We start from the raw sequence: 21,434 nt of genomic DNA on the forward strand, positions 1-21,434 counted from the left end.
ATAAAAGGAAATGGGGGCTGCATAGAGAGCCTATGATATTTCAGCAGATGGTCTTGTAATAGAATGTTTCTTCAAAGATTTCTGTGAGGCATCAGTGACTCTTAGAAAATGTGCATCGAGTAGTGAGGAATAAAAACGTGGCTTTGAGCACTCCCTCTCCACAGCACATTGCGGAGTTGCCCTCTTTGCACAGTAGGTGGTTTTGAAAATTTAGGAAGGTAATCCTAGAGAAGTGGCCTCTCCTGATTTCTCCATGGATTCTAAGGAGCTGGGACTTGGTCTTGGGGTCAACAGTCCTACACAGCTCTGACCCTCCCCACTCTTACCTGGACAGGACCCATTTGATAGTCAGTGAAGGAATGCCTGAAGTTCTGCATTCCTGTGATAAGCTGCAGTGTACCTCCTGAACTGCGCTGACCCTGTGGAACAGTGTGCACCTGTCTACGCTGGGCAAGACAGGGCTGGATTCTTTGGGGATAAGTCTTCTTTAGGTCCACAGCAGACACACCCAGGCACTCCCAGGACCCCTACATCAGGGCAACATAGCAGCAAACTCTTGTGGCAACCGTATGAGGAAACCTAGGTTCAGAGAATCCACTGTCTTGTGGCAAATATTGTTAGAGCCAGAATCTGAAGCCAAGCTCGTAGCTGTCACAGTGTACTGTCTTCTTAATGATTAGCATCTCTCTTCCCCCCAAATCAACTTCCCAATAACATGATTCATTTTGTTCTTTCAGAAAATGTTTCTTGTGTGATCCTGGGGATAAGGCAGCAAACACAACCATGCCCCTGACCTCCAGGAATTTACAGTCTAGAAGGGGTACAGGCTGGTAAATAGACCAGCAAACACACAATTTGTTGTTTTGGAACGCATCTCTGTATACCCACAACTTCATACCCAGTGCAAGCTGGTATCTGGCAATCCTCAGCAGTTTATGTAAGCATATCTATGTGCTAAACAGCACGTTCACTGGGTGAATATATGTAGCTATGTACGTATAAGTACAGGTGCACTATGTCAGCTGCCTTCACAGCCCAGGTGGATATCGTTTCCCATTTTCAGGCCAGGAGCCTGGGGTAGTCATTGTGTTTCCCTGCCTCCATCCTTGTATGTATTGGGCAATCTTCTGTGGGACGCTTTCCCCACCCCCACCAGCCTCTTTTCAGGTCCACGCCATCTTCTCTAACCTGGATTACTGCATTGGCCTTCTAACTGGTCTCCCAGCCTCAAGCCTTTTTTTTTTCCTTAACATTTTGATAACTTTATTTCAGTATAATTGGTTTCCTTTGTAATCCTATGATTTTTAACATCTTTATTGATATATAATTCATATACCATAAAACCATCCATTTACCTTTTTCACCAAGGTGAAAGGATTAAGAAATACAAATTTGTAGTTACAAAATAGTCATGGGGATGTAAAGTGCAGCATACAGAATATAGTCAATAATGTTGTAACAACTGTGTATAGTGTCAGGTGGCTGCTAGACTTTTAAAAAAATCACCCATTGAAACTATACAACTCAATGATGTGTAGTATATGCACTGCATTGTGCAGTCATCACCACAAACTAAGCTTAGAACATTTTCATCACCCCAAAAAGAAACCCGGTACCCCCTAGCAGTCAGTCCACATTCTCCCCTCCCCCAGCCCTTGGAAACCACGACTCTGCTTTTTAATCTCTATGGATTATTTTATATTCTGGATATTTATGTAAGTGGAATCACATAACATGTGGCCTTTTGTGTCTGACTTCTTTCATTTAGCATAATGTTTTCAAGGTTCATCCATGTTGTAGAGTGTATCAGTGCTTCAATAATTTTTATGCTTGAATATATTTCATTGTGTGGATATATTACATTTTTTTACCCATTTGGACATTTAGAGGGTGGGTATGGGGAAAATGAGGAATGACTGCTAATGGACACAGAGTATCTTTTTGGGGTGATGAAAATATTCTGGAATTAGATGGTGGTAATGGTTGCACAACCTAATGAATATACTAAAAACCACTGAAGTGTAGATTTTAAAAGGGTGTGTTTATGGTATATGAACACTGATACTTGCCTATATGAGAGGGAAGTTGACGTAGCATCTCAGAGCATCTTGGTATCAGTTCAAGGACAGAGATTATCTCAGATCTTCTCACGGTTATATTTGTCTTTGAGATTTGCCTTTTTACCTTAAAAATCTGCTATCCATTATGGTTATGAATTAGGTATATTTTCTGGTTGAATGTTTATCAATAACCCTTTTAATATCATGTAATCATTCTTGGCTCCCATTTATTTTTAAAAAACTACAGTGTACCAGATACTGCATTCAATGCTTTATGTGCATAATCTCATTTAACTTCACAACCTCATGAAATATAGGTAGTATTAATCTCCCCATTATACAGATTAGGAAACTGAAGCTTATAGAAATTCTGACTGGACCAAGGTCACTAGAAAACGGGCAGACCTCGTATTCAAATCTAGTTTTTTTTCTAACTCTGAAGCCTGTTCTGTTAAACCACTACTCTAAAATTAGAATACATTATTATTAATTTAAAGGAAGGGTTGTGTGAACATAATTTAGACTCATCATAGATCTTGCAGGGTCTTTGAGATGTCATTATAACCATCATTTATCTTTCCGTACGTGTGATCTAGTACCTTGTTACCTAAAGTAACATTACCTAGTAGCTTTTTAGAAATGAGTAATCTTAGGTCCATCCCAGACCTATAGTTCAGAATCCGTATTTTATCAAAATCCCAGATGATTCAAATGTGCTTTAAACATTTGAGAAGCACTGTTACAATACATGGTTTTAGAGGCATCCAGTTTGATGGTCAATCAGTAATTTTACATTATCAAAACATAGTTCAGGTCCTAAAATATTGTGAGGTTGGTGAACTGGGAATTGGGGAACCTGTGTTCATAGCCCTACATCTGAGTGATCTTGTGCAAGTCACTTAATCTGAGTCGTACTTTATTCATACGTGAAATGAGGAATCTTTTTGTTTGTCCCATTCCTTAAAAATAAAGCACTTAAGGCCATTAACTTACCTCTCAGATACCTCATTAGCTATGTTACATATATTTTTAATGTACAACTTTCATTTTTTTCTAATTTTGAAATTTCTGTTGTTATTTTCTCATAGCCTGTGAGTTATTTAGGAAGGCATATTACCAAGCCCATTTTTAATCATCTTTTTAATTATTGATTTGTAATTTAATTATGTTTTCATCAGAGAAGTTTTCTATATGATATTGATACATTGAAATTTGTTTATTTTTGTCAGTGTAACCTAAAAGAATGATTGATTTTTGCAAATGTCCCAGTTAACTTAAAAAGGAATGTAAATGCTCCTTTTGGCAGTAGAGATTCTAGAAATACGTTTATTAGATCAATCTTGTCGATTTTATTATTTAAATCTTATAAATCATTATTAACTTTTTTCCTACAGTCTTAGGAGATAAGCGTTCAGTATTTCATCAATAATTATAATACCTATAGGTTTTCTGTCCATGGCTTTCATCAAGTTAAGGAAATTTCCTTCCATTACTGGTTTACTGGAAGTGTTTTGTTTTGTTTAGTTTTTTTTTTTTTTTTTCAGAAATGCTTGTTGTATTTTGTCATGCTTTTCCTGCATCTATTTGAAAGGAGCATATAATTTTCCTCCTTTCATTTGTTAATGTAATGAGTATGTTGATTGATAGTTGTATGCTAAAGCAACCTTGGACTCCTGACATTTGATCCTGGGGTGTTATCTGCTTTACATATTGATAGAATTGATTTGCTGATTTTTTAAAAGGATTTTTAGATCTTCTCTTTTCTTTGAGTAATATGGGTTTGCACATTTTGTAATGCCCATGTCATGTTTACTGTTATAATAGACTCATAAAATGAGTTGGAAAGTGTTCCCTCCTCTATTTGCTAAAAGCGTTTGCATAGAAATGGTATGATTTCTTCCTTAGATAATTGATAAACTTAATCAGTGAAGGCATATGGACAGTGAAATTCTTTAGGGTAAGGTTTTTTGTTTCGCTTGCTTTGGATTGTTTTGTAAATCAAAGAAAATTATATATTCTTAAAACATTGTAGGTATACAGTTTGTATGTTTCTATTAAAGCATTCATCATATTGTATTTATTGGTTATTTTGTCAAATTTTTGGATCTGTGGATTTATACTTTTTAACACATATAGCAATTTTTCATTCATGGTTTTTCAAATACTTTCCCACTACCATCTCCCTCCCCCAGGAATCTAGTTACATATGTATTACCAGTTGATAATTGTTCCACAGGTCACTGAGGTAGCATTCACATTTTCAGCCGTTCATTTCAAATATTTTACTTTTCAGCTCTCAAAATTCTACTCGGTTCTTTGTGATAGTTACCATTTATCTCATTATGTTCACATTTTTCTTTAAATCCTTGAACATATTTATAATAGCTATTTTAAAGTTCTCATCTACTAATTCCATCATCTCTGTCATTTCCAAGTCTCTTTAAGGACGAATTTTCTTCCTGGTTAGGAATCATGGACTATTTAGTAATATGTTTAATCTCTGAACATTTGAGGATTTTCTAGGTGTTCTACTGTTATTAATTTCTAATTTAATACTTTTGTGGTCATAGAAGATAGTTACTTGGTTTCATATGTTTCATCTCTTGTAAGCCAGGATATAGACTATCTCATGACTATTCCATGTTCTCTTGGGAAGAATGTGTATTCTGCAGTTGTTAGATGTAGTATTCTGGAAATGTCAGGTAAGTCATGTTGGATGAAAATATTTTTCATATCTTCCATATCCTTGTTGATTTTTTTGTTTTTTGTCTAGTTGCTCAGTCAATATTTTGAGAGAGAGAGGTTAAAGTTTTCAAGTAAGATTGTGGATTTGTTTAAATTCTTTTTTAGTTTGTCAAATTTGCTTTATGTATTTGGGAATTTTGTTATTAGGTACATACACATTTAGAATTGTTATTTCTTATTGAATAATTGTCTCTTTTATGATTAGGATTATGTCTCTTTATATCTGGTAATATTTTTTGTTTTGAATTATCCTTTATCTAATTTTAATATATCTATACCAGTTTTTTTTCACTTAGTGTTCACACAATATATCGTTTTTCTTTTTGAAAAACTTGTTTGTCTTTATATTTAAAATGTATTTTGTTATCAATAATATATAGTTAGAGTTTTACCTTTTCATTGGGGTAGGCAGAATAATTGCCTCCCCAAAGATGTCCACGTCCTAATCCCCAGAACTTGTGATTATGTTCTTCTACATGGTAAAAGGTGCTTTGCAGATGTGACTAAGTTAAGGATATGTAATGGAGATATTATTCTCTATTATCCAAGAGGGTCCAATGTAATCTCAAGGGTCCTTATTAGGGAAAGACAGAGATGGAATGACAGAGGAGAGGTGATGATGGTAACAGAGATCTGGGTGATGTGGGGCCATGAGCCAAGAAATGCAGGCAGCCTCTAGAAGCTAAAACAAGTAAGGGAATAGATTAGATTCTTCTCTAGAGCATCCAGAAGGATACAGCCCCGCCAACATCATGATTTTAGCCAAATAAGATCTATTTGAGAATTTTGACCTCTACAACTGCTAAGAGAATAAATTTGTGTTGTTTTAAGCCATTAACTTAATGGCTTTTAACTTAATTTCTTACAACAGCAATTTCTTACAACAGCAATCAGTAATTTCTTACAACAGCAATAGGACACTAATACAAGGGGTTAAGTCTGTTTATATTTAATGTCATTATTGATGTGATTGGATTTAAATTTATCATCGATATTTAAGAGGTATGATCAAAAAATACAGTGAATGCTGCTGCCCAATGCCATCCAACGGAAAGGCAGGGATCTTCAATATGGGAAGTGGTGAGTCAAACCTTAAGTAACAGTGTGTGACAAGTTTCAACTTGTTTGGTGCAGTCAGTCAGATATGAGCTACAGTTGAGAGAAGGTGTATTTAAAGTGTGCTGTAAATCATCCTCCATCACGACAATGTTCTGTCACACATCACTTGTGGTATACGGCAATTTCTGTCAAATAAAAACCTTACGGTGTGTCCTCATCCCCCTTATTCACCAGATCTGGCATCATGCGACTTCTGGCTCTTCCCCAAAGTCAAAATGACCATGAAAGGTAAACGTTTTGAATCAATTCAGGACATCGAGGCGGTCATGACCGCAACTAAAGACACTCATGAAAGAGGACTTGCAGAACTGCTTCAGAAAGTAGCAATAACGATGGGATGAGTGTTTTTGAAGTGAGGGGGAGTGTTTTGAGTGGGATTCATGGCAATGTATCTTTTATTTAAACATTCATCTATTGTTTGATCACACCTTGTAATTTCTGTTTGTTCCGTCTGTTCTTTGTTTCTCTGTTGCTATTTTCTTGCAGGTTTTTTGGGGGGTAGAAGGTTGAGATGAATCAATATATTTTAGAATTCTATTTTATCTCCTCCATTTACTTTTAATTTATACGTTTTTTGTCATTTTTTTAGTGGTTGCTCTAGAAATTACTTTTTAATAAACTTACAACAGTCTGTTTCAAAAAAATCCCATTACTTCAAGAATTATTTAAGAACTTTATGAAAGCATCCCGCTTGGGAATTTTCTGAGCTTCTCAGATCTGTTATTTGTTGTCTTTAATTAATTTTGGAAAATTCTTATCCTTTATCTCTTCATCCTTTTGCCCCATTTTTCTCTTCTTCAACTAAATGTATGCTATATCTTTTAATATTGTCGTATAGATATTGGGTGCCCTGTTCTTTTTTATTTTTCATGCTTTGTTTCTTTGTGTTTAAATTTAAATAATTTCTAATGATTTGTTTTCAAGTTGATTCTTTCTTCTGCTCTATCCAGTCTGCTAATAAACCCATGATTTCATGTCATACCATGTTAGAAATTTATTTCTAGCATTTCTGTTTGATTCGATTATATAGTTTTGGATAGTGTCAGTGAAAATGGCGGAATAAGAACCTCTGAAAAGCCTCTCCCATAAAAGCAATGAAAATGGTCAGAATCTATTTTTTTCAGAACTCTGAACATTATTAAGCAGTAATCTGAAAAACCATCAGCCTCAATCATTGTAAAGACCAGCAGCCTGGCAATCACTGGACAGGGCAGAAAAGGACTGGAGTTACTCAAAGCCCCATTCCTAGAGAGCTGCCAGTATTTTTCCTATCTGCTGGTTCTGTGGAAGACCCCACTTGAAAGGCTGTCTTTATTTGACATTGAGACGTTGTCCATTGGAAACAGCCTTTTCCCAGGGGTCTTGTGTCAGAATAATCAGAGGCAATTGCTGAGCATCACAGCTGCCTGAGGAGGTGGATAACAGTTCAGGCAAACAAGCGGGTAACCCAAAAGTTTAAAAAGAAGAGCTAGAGAATGAGATGTCTGTAGAAAGCTTTGAAAAGCTCTGACATATTCCTGGGAATCTAGAATGCCATATATATGTGTAGGGCTGTGTGCCATGAGATTTCAAAGAGATCCACAGCTAGGCATATAATAAACTGTAAAGGCCAAAGTCAAAGAGGGAATTTTGAAAGCAGCAAGAGAAAAGTAACTTACCACATAAAAGGGACCCTCAATAAAATCAACAGATGATTTTTTTATCATAAATAATGGAGGCCAGATAGTGTCCATTTCCCTGCGGACATTCTCCCTCTCTTTACACATGGTATCTACCATTTTTTACTAGATTCTTTAACACATTAATCAGAATTATTTTAAAGTCCCTATGTGTTAATTCTAACATCTGTGCCATTGCTACATCTGGTTCTAGTGAGTATTTTTTTTTAGGGTAGGTCATTACTTTTTTGTTCTTGTATGTGTGTTTTAAAATCTTAGTTTGAATGCTCATCCTTTTGTGTAAACAAAATAGTAGACATTGCAGTCTGTATTTACCAGTGAAGGGTTTTCTTTTGTTCTGTAAGGCCTCTAGTATGGGGGATTGAGTCTCTTTTAAGTATAATATAGTTGGATTTTCTTTTTCTTTCTCTTATCCAAAGTGATAATCTTTTTACTTTTAAGAGTGAGACTAATTGATTCACATTTTGTATTAGATACCTGTTGCTAAATGACAGATTATAAAATTTAGTGGTTTAAAACAATAAGTGTGTATTTTCTCACAGTTTCTGTAGGTCAGGGTTGTCGGTCTGGCTTGGCTAGTGCCTCTGCCTCAAGGTCTCTTACAGACTGCCCTTGTGGTGCTGTCCGGCCATGGTCTCATGTAAGGACTGAGCTCAGGGAGGCTCCACTTCCATGTTTCCTCACGTGGCAGGATTTAGTTCATTGCTGGCTCAGTTCCTTACCATGAAGGTGTCTCCATCAGTGTGAGCAAGCAAGAGAGAGCGAGGGACAGAGTGTGAGCAAGACAGAAACCACTGTCTTCGGCAATTAGAAAGTGACATCCTATCACTTTTGCCATATTCTATGCCTCAGAAGTTAGTCACTAGGCGCAGCCCAAATTCAAGGGGGGGCTGGGGTATTGCACCACAGCATGAATATCAGGAGGATCAAAGGGTTCCATCTTAGCTGGCCCTACACTTGGCCTACCACGTTTATTATGATAACTGATATACTAATTCATATCATTTTAATTGGTGTTTTCTGTTTACACCCTCTCCTCCTCCCCTCGTTTTCCTCCAACCTCCCCATCTTTCTCCTGATGCTTATCTCTTGCTCTCTCCCCCCACCTCATCTTCATCTTAATCCTCCCCACTCTCCCCTTCCTCTAACTTGCCTTCTGCTGCAACATCTGTCCTCCTCCTCCTTCCCCTCTTCTCCTTCCCTTCTCTTTTTTCTCCACTTTCTCTTCCTCATGCTATTCTTCTGAAATAACAGTCAAGAATGACAGACTCCTCTTTCATTCTTTTTGTCTTTGTCTTTCATTGCAACATTATGGCTATATTATATTAGTTTGCTAATTGCTCTCTTACTGCCCTCAGCTTAGGGTTTGTCCTAAGGGTTTGTCCTCAGCTAAGGGTTTGTCCATTTTATTTTTCACTTTGAAGAAATCTAAATTTATAACATTTATCTGGTTTTGGGTTTGCCTGTTCCAAGTTCATAATTTCTTCTTTTTTGATCAGAAGTCATTCCTTCACATATCTTTTGAACACCTAAAATATATATTTTAAAGATCTTTTATCAGTTGGAAATTTGAACACTGGCTGAATATTTGATGATGTTAAAAAATTATTATTATTATTATTATTATTATTATTATTATTATTTTGGTATGCAATGGTAATATCGGTTACCATTTGTTTAGGAAATATCGGTTACCATTTGTTTGTTTAGGAAAATAAAAGTCCATATCTTTTAGACAAATACATTGAAATGTATTGTACAGATGAAATGATCTGCTGTAAGAAATTTGGGGAGAGGGAGAAGGTGGGGAGTATAGGTAAAACAAGATTTCCTTTAGTTTGTAATTTTTGGAGCTTAGTGATGGCTATCTGGGGTTTAATTATATTATCCTGTACTGTGTTTAAATTTTTGCATAATAAAGTTTTTAAAAAATTTTTGGTTATAATGTCTCATAAAATAAATTTAATCTAGAGTGTACTCATTTTCCACTTGCTGATTTTATTGGTAGTCCTGCTAAGCATTACATTTCTGCACATATTTGGGATGAGTTTGTAGGCTTGTTTTGAGTAGAAATTTTGATATTTGCTTTGTTTTGCTTCCCTTTGTTTTTTTCCTCATTTCTTTTCTCCATGTGCAGCATTTTTGTGGTTGCCTACACCTGCACCCAAGTGCAGGGCCAGGTGTGATTGTGGCCTTCTGAGACCTTTTTCCACAGTGGTCCTGGTGGTGCTGTAGGGCAGGGACCTGAGCCAGGGGTGCTTGGTTCATTTGTTCAGGCTGCGACCATGGCCTCTGGGCTGAACCTAGATTCAAGCAAACTGAAAACCATGCCCTACATGGGAGTCTTGAGGAATTTTTTTCATCAGCTTCCTATTCTAGGGGAGCTCTAGTCTCTGGGTGGCAAACCTGGCTCCAGTCCCCCACCTCTGTGGAGCAGGGTTTGTTCCAGTTGCCTCTTTTGGCTTCAGCCTTACCTACTGCTTTACATTTCTATTTTGTTGGACATTTTATCTTATTTTTGAGCCTGGCCATGTCTTTTTGGTGTTGTGTTCTTATTTCTTATCTGCCCTTGCTATGTGTTAGGAGCAGAGTAGATGCATCAAAGTGTGAACTCACTGTGCTCTCTTGACTGGAGGAAGTCCTTGACAAAATCACTAAAGATTCCTTTCAATCCCCAATTCAAAGACTGTAATCCTCTGAGAAGATCTTCGTAATGGTAACATTTTACCTTTGTATTGGAGACAACATACTTTATTCAGTGTTTTTTCCCCAGAAGATTGTTTTGGAAATCTCCTTAGAGAAAATAGCAACCTGCTACCCCACAAGTTATTCTGTCTGTGGTCTCTCCAGCACATACCTCTTCTGAAATTATCTGATTTATCTGCTCATACATTTGTCTCTCCCACTGGGATCTAAGCTCCATGGGAGCAGAAACTCTCTCTCTTTTCTCTTTTGTGTCTCCAGCCCCTTTACGATAGTATCTGGCACATGATAGACAATTACTGAATCAGTCACTGAAACCTGTCTGTTCCTCCCTGATGTCATGGTCATGTTGAGAGATTCCTGCTGCTTGGCCTATTGTGGGTGCTGGGAAGCAGATACTGGACTGCAGCAGCTATGTAGAGTGACCAGTGTTGTCTGATGCCCACCTTCATTCAGAAAATCAAATCATCATGTGCGTGTGCTGGGCCAAGCACTGACATCCAGGTGTTTGTATCTCATTCATTGTATCAGACCAGCTTCTGATTGTACCAGGAATAGTTAACGGTTAAGTGCTGGCTGCTAAGGATTCAGCACAGGTTAGCCGTGCTCTCATTCCTGGGACATGCCTCAGCATCATGCTTTGAAGAATGTTGTGATAAATCCCCAGCATTCAGTCTCACTGTTTGAATTTAGCTTTTTTGAAGTGTTGGCATTCCACAGGCATACCAGAAGCCTTCTTGGCATTTTTAGATATTCTACAGCGGCCTCAGGAGCCACGTTGCTACTCCTTTCTCCATTCCACAGGTAAGGAGAAAATATACACGAAAAGGCTAGCAGCTTGCTCGAGCTTATATGCCACTCAGTGTTAAGCTGGTGTTAGAACTCGGTTCTCAGGTGCTCGGCCTGTTGCTGAGCCCTTGCCGGCCTGGCATTTTCCTGGGAGCAGTGTGGTCTTCTAAACCCAACCATTTCCTCAGGCATGTCGTGTGATCGGCTCCTCATTACCCCTCCCTCCCACCCCCGTTGGGGTTTCAGAAAGAGTTCATGCCAAGGGCGGTAGCATTGTCAAGGAAATAAACTTTCAAAAATACAGATTCTTGTTCTACGTGGTGTTTTCGAACAGTTTAAACCCACGGCTGTTACCATAGTGTCATTTGAAGGAAGAAGCACAGAACTCAAAAGTCACATTGACTTAGGTTCATGGTCCACCTCAGTCATTGAGGTGGGGTCATGAGAATTAAGTGACACAATGTCACGCAGGGCGGCATGCGGGGTCTCAGCTCCCGCTCCCCACAGAAGAATGCAGGATATGGTGAGGCCAAAAAGGAACACCCACGGAGCCATAGGTAGGGGAGTCATACCTCTATAGTCTTGCTGGCGACTGGGTTGGAGACACAGGAAGCAGGAGCCACACAATCTGCTACCCGCCATCCATTTGTCTCTGCCAACAAACCTCACTAGCTAGCTGCAATCCGCCATGCTAACTGCAACCCGCTCTTGCTAGCCCAGCCACCATCTTCTTGCTAGCCCCCATTTTCCTGCTAGCGTAGCCACGGCAGTTATATTAGTGGCCAATGGCTCCCTGGTTACAGCTGACGGCCAACTAGCTACAGTTGATGGCCATCCAATCACAGTTGATGGCCATTTACTACCTGAGCCAGCACCTTTCCACGTGAGGCCGAGAGCCTGGAAACTGCACTCCTGGCTCTGTCCCCACACAGAAGGAATCCTCTCAGCCCTTAGCAGAGGGCAGACGGCAAGCAGATGGCATTATTCCTGCTACAAGCACCAATCCGGTTCTCCAGAGTTCTCAGACTCTATTTTGCCCTAATGCAGGTGTTCCTATAGTGACCACTGTGATGGACTGCAGTGTCCATGCCCTGGTCTGTGGGTTTTTTTCTTAACCTCTGCACAGTCCTGTGAGACACTTCTATTCCACGTATGTATTACACGTGAGTTAGGAAATTACTTGAGGTCACCCAGCTAGTTAAGGATGGGGTGGATTCAGCCCCAGGTCTGCTGGTCCCACATTCCTTGTCCTGGTTCACTAAGCCTCTCCGCCTACGTGTGGTGGTGAGAGAGGGTCCTGGCTGTGTGCGCCAGCACTTCTGCTTGTTCCCCATCAGGTGGGTTAAGGCAGCAGCTGTCCCCTCTAGCTCTAGGATTCTGCGGTTCTGTTGCTGCTCACTTTTCAGACCCCTGACACCTGAGGCAGGTAGTTTACCTCACCAGAAGAAGGGTATTTTGGCAGCCCTGCCTTTTACAGCTTAGTGTGTGTCAGTGGCTTGGTGTGGTGCCATGTGTGAGGACCCCATGGCCAGAGAATAGCTCTGGCCCTTCTAGACCGTGTGGCCTCAAGGTAATGCAGCTCCTCGGCGAGGCCCTGCGTCTGCTGAGATCCAAACCCATGCTCCTCCCTTGTAGCTATGAGCTTTGGATGAACACTTAGCCCTTCTGTTTCTTCATCTATAATAAGGGATCATAATCCTACCTACGTTTTGGAGAAATTCCAAAGGTCAAACGAAAGAATCAGTGGGAACCACTTGGACCAGTACTTGGCACATAGTGAGCATTCAGTAAATGTTAGTGCTTGTCACCTGCGAAATGGCTGTAGCGATGACCTAGCTAGAAGGCTTGTGGTGAAAGTTAAACACAAGTTATGTAAGCGATCTGGCATAGCATTGGTTTTTTATTATCACTATTCTTCTCATTATTAATGTCGCTGTGAACAGAAATCATCATGGGTTTCTCCCTGCAGCCCCAGCCCAGCTCCACTGTTTCTGGTTAACATGGGCTTTGTTCTCTTCCAACTAGGCCAGGGAGCTGGAGAGCCAAGAGGCAGAGCTGAGACACCGTGACACCTTCTATAAAGAGCAACTGGGGCGCATTGAGAAGAAGGTAAGGCTGGGGCTTGGCTGCCTTTTGGGGGGTCAGATCCTAAAGACACCATTGAAGAGAGAGGAGCCCACAGGCTTCAGTGCCCATTTGCCCCAAAAGCCAGTCACCCTGTGGACACACCCTCTTGTACTCCACAGGAAGCACCATATCCCCAACCTTTCAACAAGTTGCAATCACAGAGATAATTGCTTTTTAATTGGCCCGCTTTTTGTTGAATGTGGCTGGCTCTGTTATTGTTCAATTTTAGAAAAAAATCATTTCACCACAGGGCGGTGCTGAGACCCAGTATACCTTTCTCACTTTTATAGTTAAGCTGCATTGGATAAAAATAATAATAGTGTGAAGTCTTGTTATACAAATATATTAAAGTTGTATTATTGATTTTCTCCTGGAAATCAGGGAGATCAAAGTGCACCAGGCTACACACATTACTTTTCTAAGGATAAGTCTTTGAAATGAATGAGATTCAGAGACACATCATCTTTCCTTTTTCTTAAGCCAACAACAATTCTTGAAAATTCATTTGTTAAGTTGCCTACTTTTGGAGGAGGGTTAATTTGTTGATCATGACAGATTTCTCAAAGAAACGACTTAAAACGTGGGAGGGGACGGTTGGGAGGGTAAAAAAAAAATTGTTTTCCCTCCTGCCTGAGACAGCATGCCAAGCAACCCGAGCCATCAGTTTATTGCAGGCAAATCTTCAAGAATGGTTTGTCACGGTTTAGAGCTTTGAAATTGACAGTTTGCTTGAGGGGCTTGATTTTCATAGGGGTTTTCTCCTGTGGCATGCCACACCAGAGCCTGGCAGAAACGTGGATTTCTAGATTTCCAGGCAGTGGGGACAGGAGGGAGGTTCCTCCCTGCTCCGTGGACACCACCTCCTGTCCACCCTCTTTGGGGTGTTTATGGGATGGCCAGAAGTGTGATGTGAACAAGAAGTATATACTGATGGTTACAGCCTGTGGTCCCAGGGTTGGCAGGGTACCCCGAGCTGCCTACAGAGGTAGCCCTTAACAAGCAAATATTTTCTGGAACAGCCTCCTGCCCAGGTGTAACTATAGCTGTAATGACAAAAATTGTGATTTGAGATCCTGGAAAAGGGTGAAAAAATTCCACCAGCCATAGCTCTAATTATCACAATTGCCCATATGTTCATAAGCACAGATTTTTAAAAAATTATGTGTGCAATTTTGTGGTCTCCTGCTATGCTCCTCTTGCATTCTCTTCTCCACATTTGGCTCCTAGAAGCATGTGTGCATGTGTCTGTTTGGGGTGGAAGAGAAGTAGCCTCACAGCATTTTTTTCTTCCCTAAAATCTGTTTTCCCCTTGTCACTCTCTTCTCTCATCTCTATTCTAGTTCTCCTTCTTAAAACCAGTTCTCTGCTTTGCTGTAGGAAAGGACATTGTCTCGGATGAGCCCTTCTTTCTCATCTGGTCTTCCCCAATCATCATAAAGTGAAGTCCAAACTCCTTGTATATGAAGATGGAGGCTTTTTTTTTTTTTGGATGGGGTTTACCTACATGATTGTGAACAGTTACTGAACGCTTCCTAAAGAAGGTGCAAAAGATCTCCTTTCTGACTCTTAAACACTAGCATTTTGCTGGTGATAATACAAAGAAGGAAGGTATCTCCAACATCCCAATAACTGGAGATTGGTGAGGGAGGTGGGGAGTGGAGGGAAGCTGGAGAAAGGGGATCAAGGAAGTGCAGTCGGAGCCTTAATTGTATCAGTTTTGAAAAAAGTTTTCCATTTTCTCCGTGGATAATTTTATTCCTGTAATGGTTGGGAGGATGGAAACACAGTATCTAACAATCTCTTTTATTAGCTGTTGCTTTTATATAATTCTGCTTTCATTTGTTGAATATTCTCAGACCTTGACATTTCAGCTTCGGTACACATAGCTTCAGGGCCTTCCAATCATCAAGCTCCTTTTCTTTTTTTTTTCTTTTTGTTGTTGTTGTTTCCATTTCCTTTTAAGTTTTGAAATTGATGGTGGAAAACTGTTCAGGGGGAAACTTGTAACAGATGCTGAATCATCCTCGACTACCCCACACAGGTGGATGTTTGGTCACAGGTGAAAGAAGTTTGGGATAGGGGAGGCACAGGCCTAGGCTCTAGGAGGAGCCTTGGTGCGTCCGCAGGCCTCCCGACTGGAACCCTGCTGTCCTTTCACCTAGAGAACACTAGCCTGGAGTGCTGGCCCATTGTACTTGCCAGGTAGGCAAAGCCCACACAGAATTCAGACTCATTTTTGAGGGGGAGGAGACTCGTTGACCCTTTTGTGCTGCAGTATTTATTCCCTAGATGATTATTCTTGAGAGTGGAAATCATATTTTGTAGGGCTCCTGTGCTTTGTAATCTTTTTGAGTAGTGTTTTCTGTTTTACCACAGAGAGCAGTGAGCTGCTGGGGGCACAGGGGCTTTGTGAGGGTCTTATGGCATCTGGAAGCACATCCCAGACATGGTGTTGACACACACAAGCTATGAATCTGAGGGCAACGCTGGTGAATGATAGATCTGGGTCTGCACGCAGCTCTGTGTCACTGCGCTCTGCAGCCCTTACACCTCCTCACATCTCAGCTTCTGCATCTGTAAAGTGGAGACACTATTGCCTTCTTCAGGGAGTTGACGGGGCCATTAGACATGGTAACCTCTGTAAAAGTATTTGCAGATGCTAGGTGCCCAGTGAGTACTGGCTGCACTCTCGAGTGTACAGTGGTATTGGGGATTCTGTTTCAAGTCATAATGCTTCAGGTTCGGATTTAATGGATGTGTGTGCATGCAAACACACATGTATACGTGCTGAGATGGGTTTTATCTTCGAGGATGGCCCATTCTCCAGGACAGGCTTTTCTCAGATGACTGCAATGGCACCCACTGGTCATTTAGTATACATGGGTAGAAGAGGGCTCTGTGAAAAGCAGTGTGGGACCATGTGCTGCTCATACTGGGTGTCGCTCACATGTCTGAGAGTATTAGAGAACAAGGCCATTTCCATTTCCATATGTTGGGCATACAGCCCAGGAGGGTAAAGCTCTCTACTACCTGTGAACCTCTTGCCATCTTAACGGGTCTCCAGAGCCTTTGCTCAGCTGCCACTTTGTGATTTTCTGTAGGAAACCAAAGAACTAGGAATGAGCTCCATCCACACCACACCTGGATTCAGCTATCATGGGGCTAAGGGTGACTTATGCCCCTTCAGAACCAGCACGTTTATTGTCTTCGAGAAGAAACATTGGTGCTGAATGTCTCTGAACTAGACCTTGACAGCTAGTAAGCTGACCACTCTCCAGCCTTCAGCTCTGGGGCCAAATAGAGTGGGGGTTGAAGGGAACTTTGGAGTCTAGTAGACCTCAGTCCTAGTTCTGCCTCAATAATTTAACAGCCTGTGACTCTGAGCAAGTTGTTTAAAATCTGTAGCTTCTGTTCCCTTATCTTTGAAACTGGAATTTTAAGATTAACCTGCCAATTATTTGGGGAATGAGTGGTCATTTGTGTAAAAGTAACTGAGATAGAAGTATTCAGTTCTCTCTCATATTGTTTCCATCCTCTTTCCCCTTCTTTAATAAATGCATAGCCATTCATTAATTCTGCTAAATGTCCAGAGATGGTTCAGACAGTTGTGGTTCCTGTGTCACAAAACTCACAATGCACTTTGGGAGGGGGAAGTTGTAGAGGACCCCCCTTGGGAGGGTGCCTGAGAGCCAGCTGCCTGTGTCCAGAAGACCTGCCAGTTCTGTAAAAGTGGTCTCATTTTTTCCAAACTCAGCACCTGCAGAGTGGTGAGGTCATTTTGTGGGTCTAGTTTCAAAGACTGAGGCAGGGAGAAACTTGGAAATATGTGTGTTCTTCCTGTATTTGGGGCTCTTTCCCCCAGAATGCAGATCTTGTTTCCTGACCATCAGTGTGCACGCCCTCCCAGCATTGACATGTGAGCAGTCAGCCGTCCTCCTGTTTTTCTCTTTGCTTCTACTCTGGTTTTCTTTTCTTAAGGAAGGACTGTCATGTGATCCTGCCAGTCCTATAGCTTTCTCAGTGACAGCACTAAATAGCTCCCTGCCTGGTGTTCCTGGGGGTGTCAGTCCAAGCCTGTCAGGAAAACAGGAGCTGCTCTAGAGTTCAGAGGAAGAGGAATTCAATACAGGGAATTCCACTTCACACGAGAAGACGGCCCAGTCGTCAGGAACATGTGAAAGGGGCCCAGCCTCACATACATTGGGTAAATGTAGTCACAGCCACAAGGCCATCCGTGTTCAGTAGAATGTCTGACATGGGAACGATGGATACCACCAAGTGCTGGTGAGGCTGTGGTTTAACCCAAGCTCTTAGACACTGCTGGCTGGGATGTAAATTGGCAGAGCCACCTTGGAAAATTTTATCCATTATCTATTGAAACTGAATGTAGGCACACCCCATGACCTGGCATTGGTCACTCAACACCAGTGTGCCCCTGGGTTCTCCAAAAGAAACATGGTACAATGGTCGTCACTCGTAATAGCCCCAAAGTGTCAGCAGTAAGATAGATACGTCATGGTCATCATCACAGTGGGGGTTCAAACAGGAACAAGAAAGAATAAGCTGCAGTCAGAGGCGGCAGTGTGGGCAACTGTCACCAGCAGAACGCTGACCACACGCCAGACTGAGAGGAGTATATGTGCCGTGGATGGGTCTGTATGATGTTCACACAGAGCCAAACTCACCCGGCTGTCAGCAAGCGGGGTAATACTACCTTGGGGGGAGTAGTGGCACCAAGCGACCATGTAGGGGCTTGTGGGGTGGGTCAAGGTGCTAGTTACACAGGTGTGTTCAGTGGTGAGAATTCATCAAGCTGTGCTTAGAGGGTTTCACACTTTTCTGCCAGTATCTTATACCTAATAGGAAGTTAGATGCGGCTGAGAAAAGCAGGCCTGCCGTCAGGCACCCGCAGAATCGCCTGACACTCTTCTGCACACCTCTAGGCCCTGTGTCCCTGTTGTGTGGCTCGCCACATATCTTCTGGCTGCTGGCATCTGTGGCTTTCTCCTCTTCCAGACTGTGAAGGTCTGGGAGCTCAGAGTCCTCACTGGTCTGATTCATCAGGGTGATTCATCACCGAAGGCTGGGGATGGCATGTCTGGTATAGAATTAGGTGCCCAGTAAATGTTTCCAAGAATAATGAGAGGAACGTGTGTGTGCGCAAGCAGGAAACAGGGACACAGTGGAGTTTCTGGGAGGATAAGAGGGGAGCTCTTGCCAAGAAGCCTTTTTGGTGGAAGCTGTGTTTGGAGAATGAGCAGGACATGGAGACGGTGGGGCTTCTAGATGGAGACCTCAGGTGCTCCATGTGACAGTTGGCAATGGGTGGTGAAGCTGTAAAAGTAGGTTGGGGTCAGATTGTAAGGGACCTTGGATGACTGGCTGACAAGTGTGGCCTTTAGGACAATGTTGGGAGTTCTTCAAGGGCTATAAGCTGAAGAGAGATTAGAGCTTGAATGTCCAGAAGGATACTTAAGAGAAAGGGAAAAATTCAAGTGAGCCACCACACTTGGGGAAGGTCACCAGTTTAATTCTAAACATGCACATATGAGATAGAGATGACCAGCATATTGAGAAGTGTCAGACACAGAGTTCTCTGTCCTACAAGAAGATAGTCACTGTGATTTTTATGGGCATATGCTGTGTGCCAGGCTCTTCTACATAAGTTATCTCTAATCTTTGCAGCAACCCTGCAAGGTGGATTATATTACACATTTTACAAATAAAGAGACGGGATTAGTTGAACCGAGCTGCCAGAGGCCATGCAGCTTCTGGATGAAGTCAGAGCTCCAAAGTCTCCACTCTTTCCCCCACACCATCCTAATCAGTCAGGAAGAAAAGCTTCAGGAGAACATGGTTGACAGTGTCAAGGCTGTCAAATTCAGAGACGACTAGGACTAAGAAGAGGCCTCTTAATTGCTTTGAAGGACATGTGAGTTACATTGAGAGAGCCTTTTCAGCCTGCAGTGGAGACGGAAGCTGGGTATGCGTAGGGTTTTGGGGTCTGCAGTGAATGAGGGAAGTGGGGGAAACAGGTGTAGACCACTCTTTCAAGAAGTCTGATCAATCAAAGAGAGAACATTGGTGGTTTAAGTGGGAGTCACTTGAGCCCATGTATGGGAGGAGGAGAATTCATAATGTGTGAGGGCAGTCTGGTGGAAGCCAGTCCAAAGGTGGCAGGAAGGCATATAATGGGAAGGGCTGGCTTTACCTGGGAGGAATGTTCTCAGAGGAGTCATTGTGGGGACAGAGCCCCAAAAAGCAGTTTCCAGGCTCTCGGCCTCACATAGAAAGGTGCTGGCTCAGGTAGTAAATGGCCATCAACTGTGATTGGATGGCCGTCAGCTGTAACCAGTGAGCCATTGGCAACTAATATAACTGCCGTGGCTACGCTAGCAAAAAGAATGCGGGCTAGCAAGAAGATGGTGGCTGGCAAGCATGCGCTGCTGTTAGGACGGCAGGTTGCAGATTATGTAGATCCTGCTTCCTGTGTCTCCAATCCAGCCGCCAGCGAGAATATATTGGTTTGACTCCCCTAATTATGGCTCTGTGGGTGTTCCTTTTTGGCCTCACCATGTCCTGCGTTCTTATGTGGGGAGCGGGAGCTGAGACGCCGCAGGCCACCCTGCACGACAGTCATACTCTGGCTTGGGAGGTGAAGTGGATTTGCAGCCATGTAGTGAGTGAGTGGCGTGTCTTGTTAGAACTGCTGACTGCCAACTGCTGTGAGTGGCCAGCAGACATTTTTCCTGAGTGTGGGGAGGCTTGCTTTGTGTCAGCCCCAAAGCCAGTAGTAGAGAGTCAGAGAGGGGCTGGCCATTTAGGATGCGAGACCGAGACAAGGCAAGTATTCCCAGCCTCCAGGGAGAAGCTTCCAGAGCAGTGGAATTCAAAGGAGAGAGCAGATAAGTGACCTGAAAACAATACAGCAAGACATTGGCCCAAGTGGGGAAGGAGCCTACCGCCTGATCATTGTGAGAGCAGTTCTTTACCTGCTAAGTTGATAAAGGTCTGAGCCCAAAGGACTTCTGAAGATGAGACGAGAAATTCTTCACCAGGTGAGCTAAAGAAAGATATCTGCACACTAGTTACCCCACTAGTACCACTTTTTGGTAATGGTACCGGCATAAAAATGGCCATTTTGTATGATCTCAACTGTGTACTGAAAGTGAAAGAGCATATTGCTTAGAGATTTAGAATGGCCTTTCTCATTTCTTAGCAAGAATGGGCTTTTTATGCCTGTGCTAGTGGGACCCAGGGCCTTTGATAAGGGTGATCAGTGAGGCAGGAGGAAACAAAGAAATTGAGAACCATTGGTCCAATTCAATTATTTTCACAGATAAGAAAATGGCCCCAAAGCAGCTAAGTGGTTACTCACTTGGTAAGTTGGGTTTTTAGATCTAGAGGGACCTGAGTTTGAACTACAACTTTACCACCTACCGGCTTTATAGGAATAATCAAGTCACTTAAGCCTTAGGAGTCTTCAACTTTATAAGGGACAGTAATAATTACACTTTCAAGATAACAAAGGGCATAACGTAGAACCTAGTCTATTGTAATTTATCATAGAGTAAATGGTAGCTGCCATTACTGTTACCAGCCAGATTATGCAGTGTCACTGCTGTTGCTCTCATTGTCCCCAGGGGTAAGTAACACAGTTAGCTAATAGTATATCCAGGATTCTAGTTCCTTACTGTTCTATTAATTGTATAGTTTTTCCACTCTAAGGGAGGAGTAGTGGTTAATTATAGGCCCTAGAGTTAGCTGCTTTGAAATCTTGGCTTCTACCACCACCAGCCCTACCACTTCTACCTCTGCGACCATCGCCTCGCCCTTACCCCCCTTCCAGTTCCTCCACTGCCTCCTCCACTATCCCCTGCATCGCTGTCCCCTCCACTTCCAGCTCATTACCTCTATTCCTACATCGTCCCACCTTCCCTGCTTCTATTCTGTGTATTGCTTCTGGTGTGTTTGCTAAAGATCAGTTTCTTTACCTCATGGTCTCATCTCATACTTTGCAGAGACCCTCTTGTGTATCTCACAATAACCTCTGAAATGAGGAGGGAGCAGGGACTACAGCCTTTGTGGCACATTTGGAGAGGCTGTGTTTTTTCTGTGGCCAGGCTTTTCTGGGATAGATGTTTGAGCCAGGGACCCCGCTGAACTGGTGGCGTACACAGTTGCTACACACAGTACCTAAGTTATGTCACTT

General features: G+C 42.0%; 1 protein-coding gene across 3 annotated transcripts in view; it reads left to right on the forward strand.

The window, feature by feature from the left end:
* The window catches only part of PLXNA1 (plexin A1), a 394,709-nt gene that overhangs the window by 175,072 nt on the left and 198,203 nt on the right, over positions 1-21,434 (forward strand). For all 3 annotated transcript variants that reach the window (XM_081078527.1, XM_081078529.1, XM_081078528.1), the window contains one exon: positions 13,121-13,204. In XM_081078527.1, the coding sequence (XP_080934653.1) occupies positions 13,121-13,204 (84 nt within the window). The remainder of the gene's footprint in view (positions 1-13,120; positions 13,205-21,434) is intronic.

Source organism: Rhinolophus hipposideros (genome assembly GCF_964194185.1).
Source record: "Rhinolophus hipposideros genome assembly, chromosome: 17".
NCBI classification, from domain to species: domain Eukaryota; kingdom Metazoa; phylum Chordata; class Mammalia; order Chiroptera; family Rhinolophidae; genus Rhinolophus; species Rhinolophus hipposideros.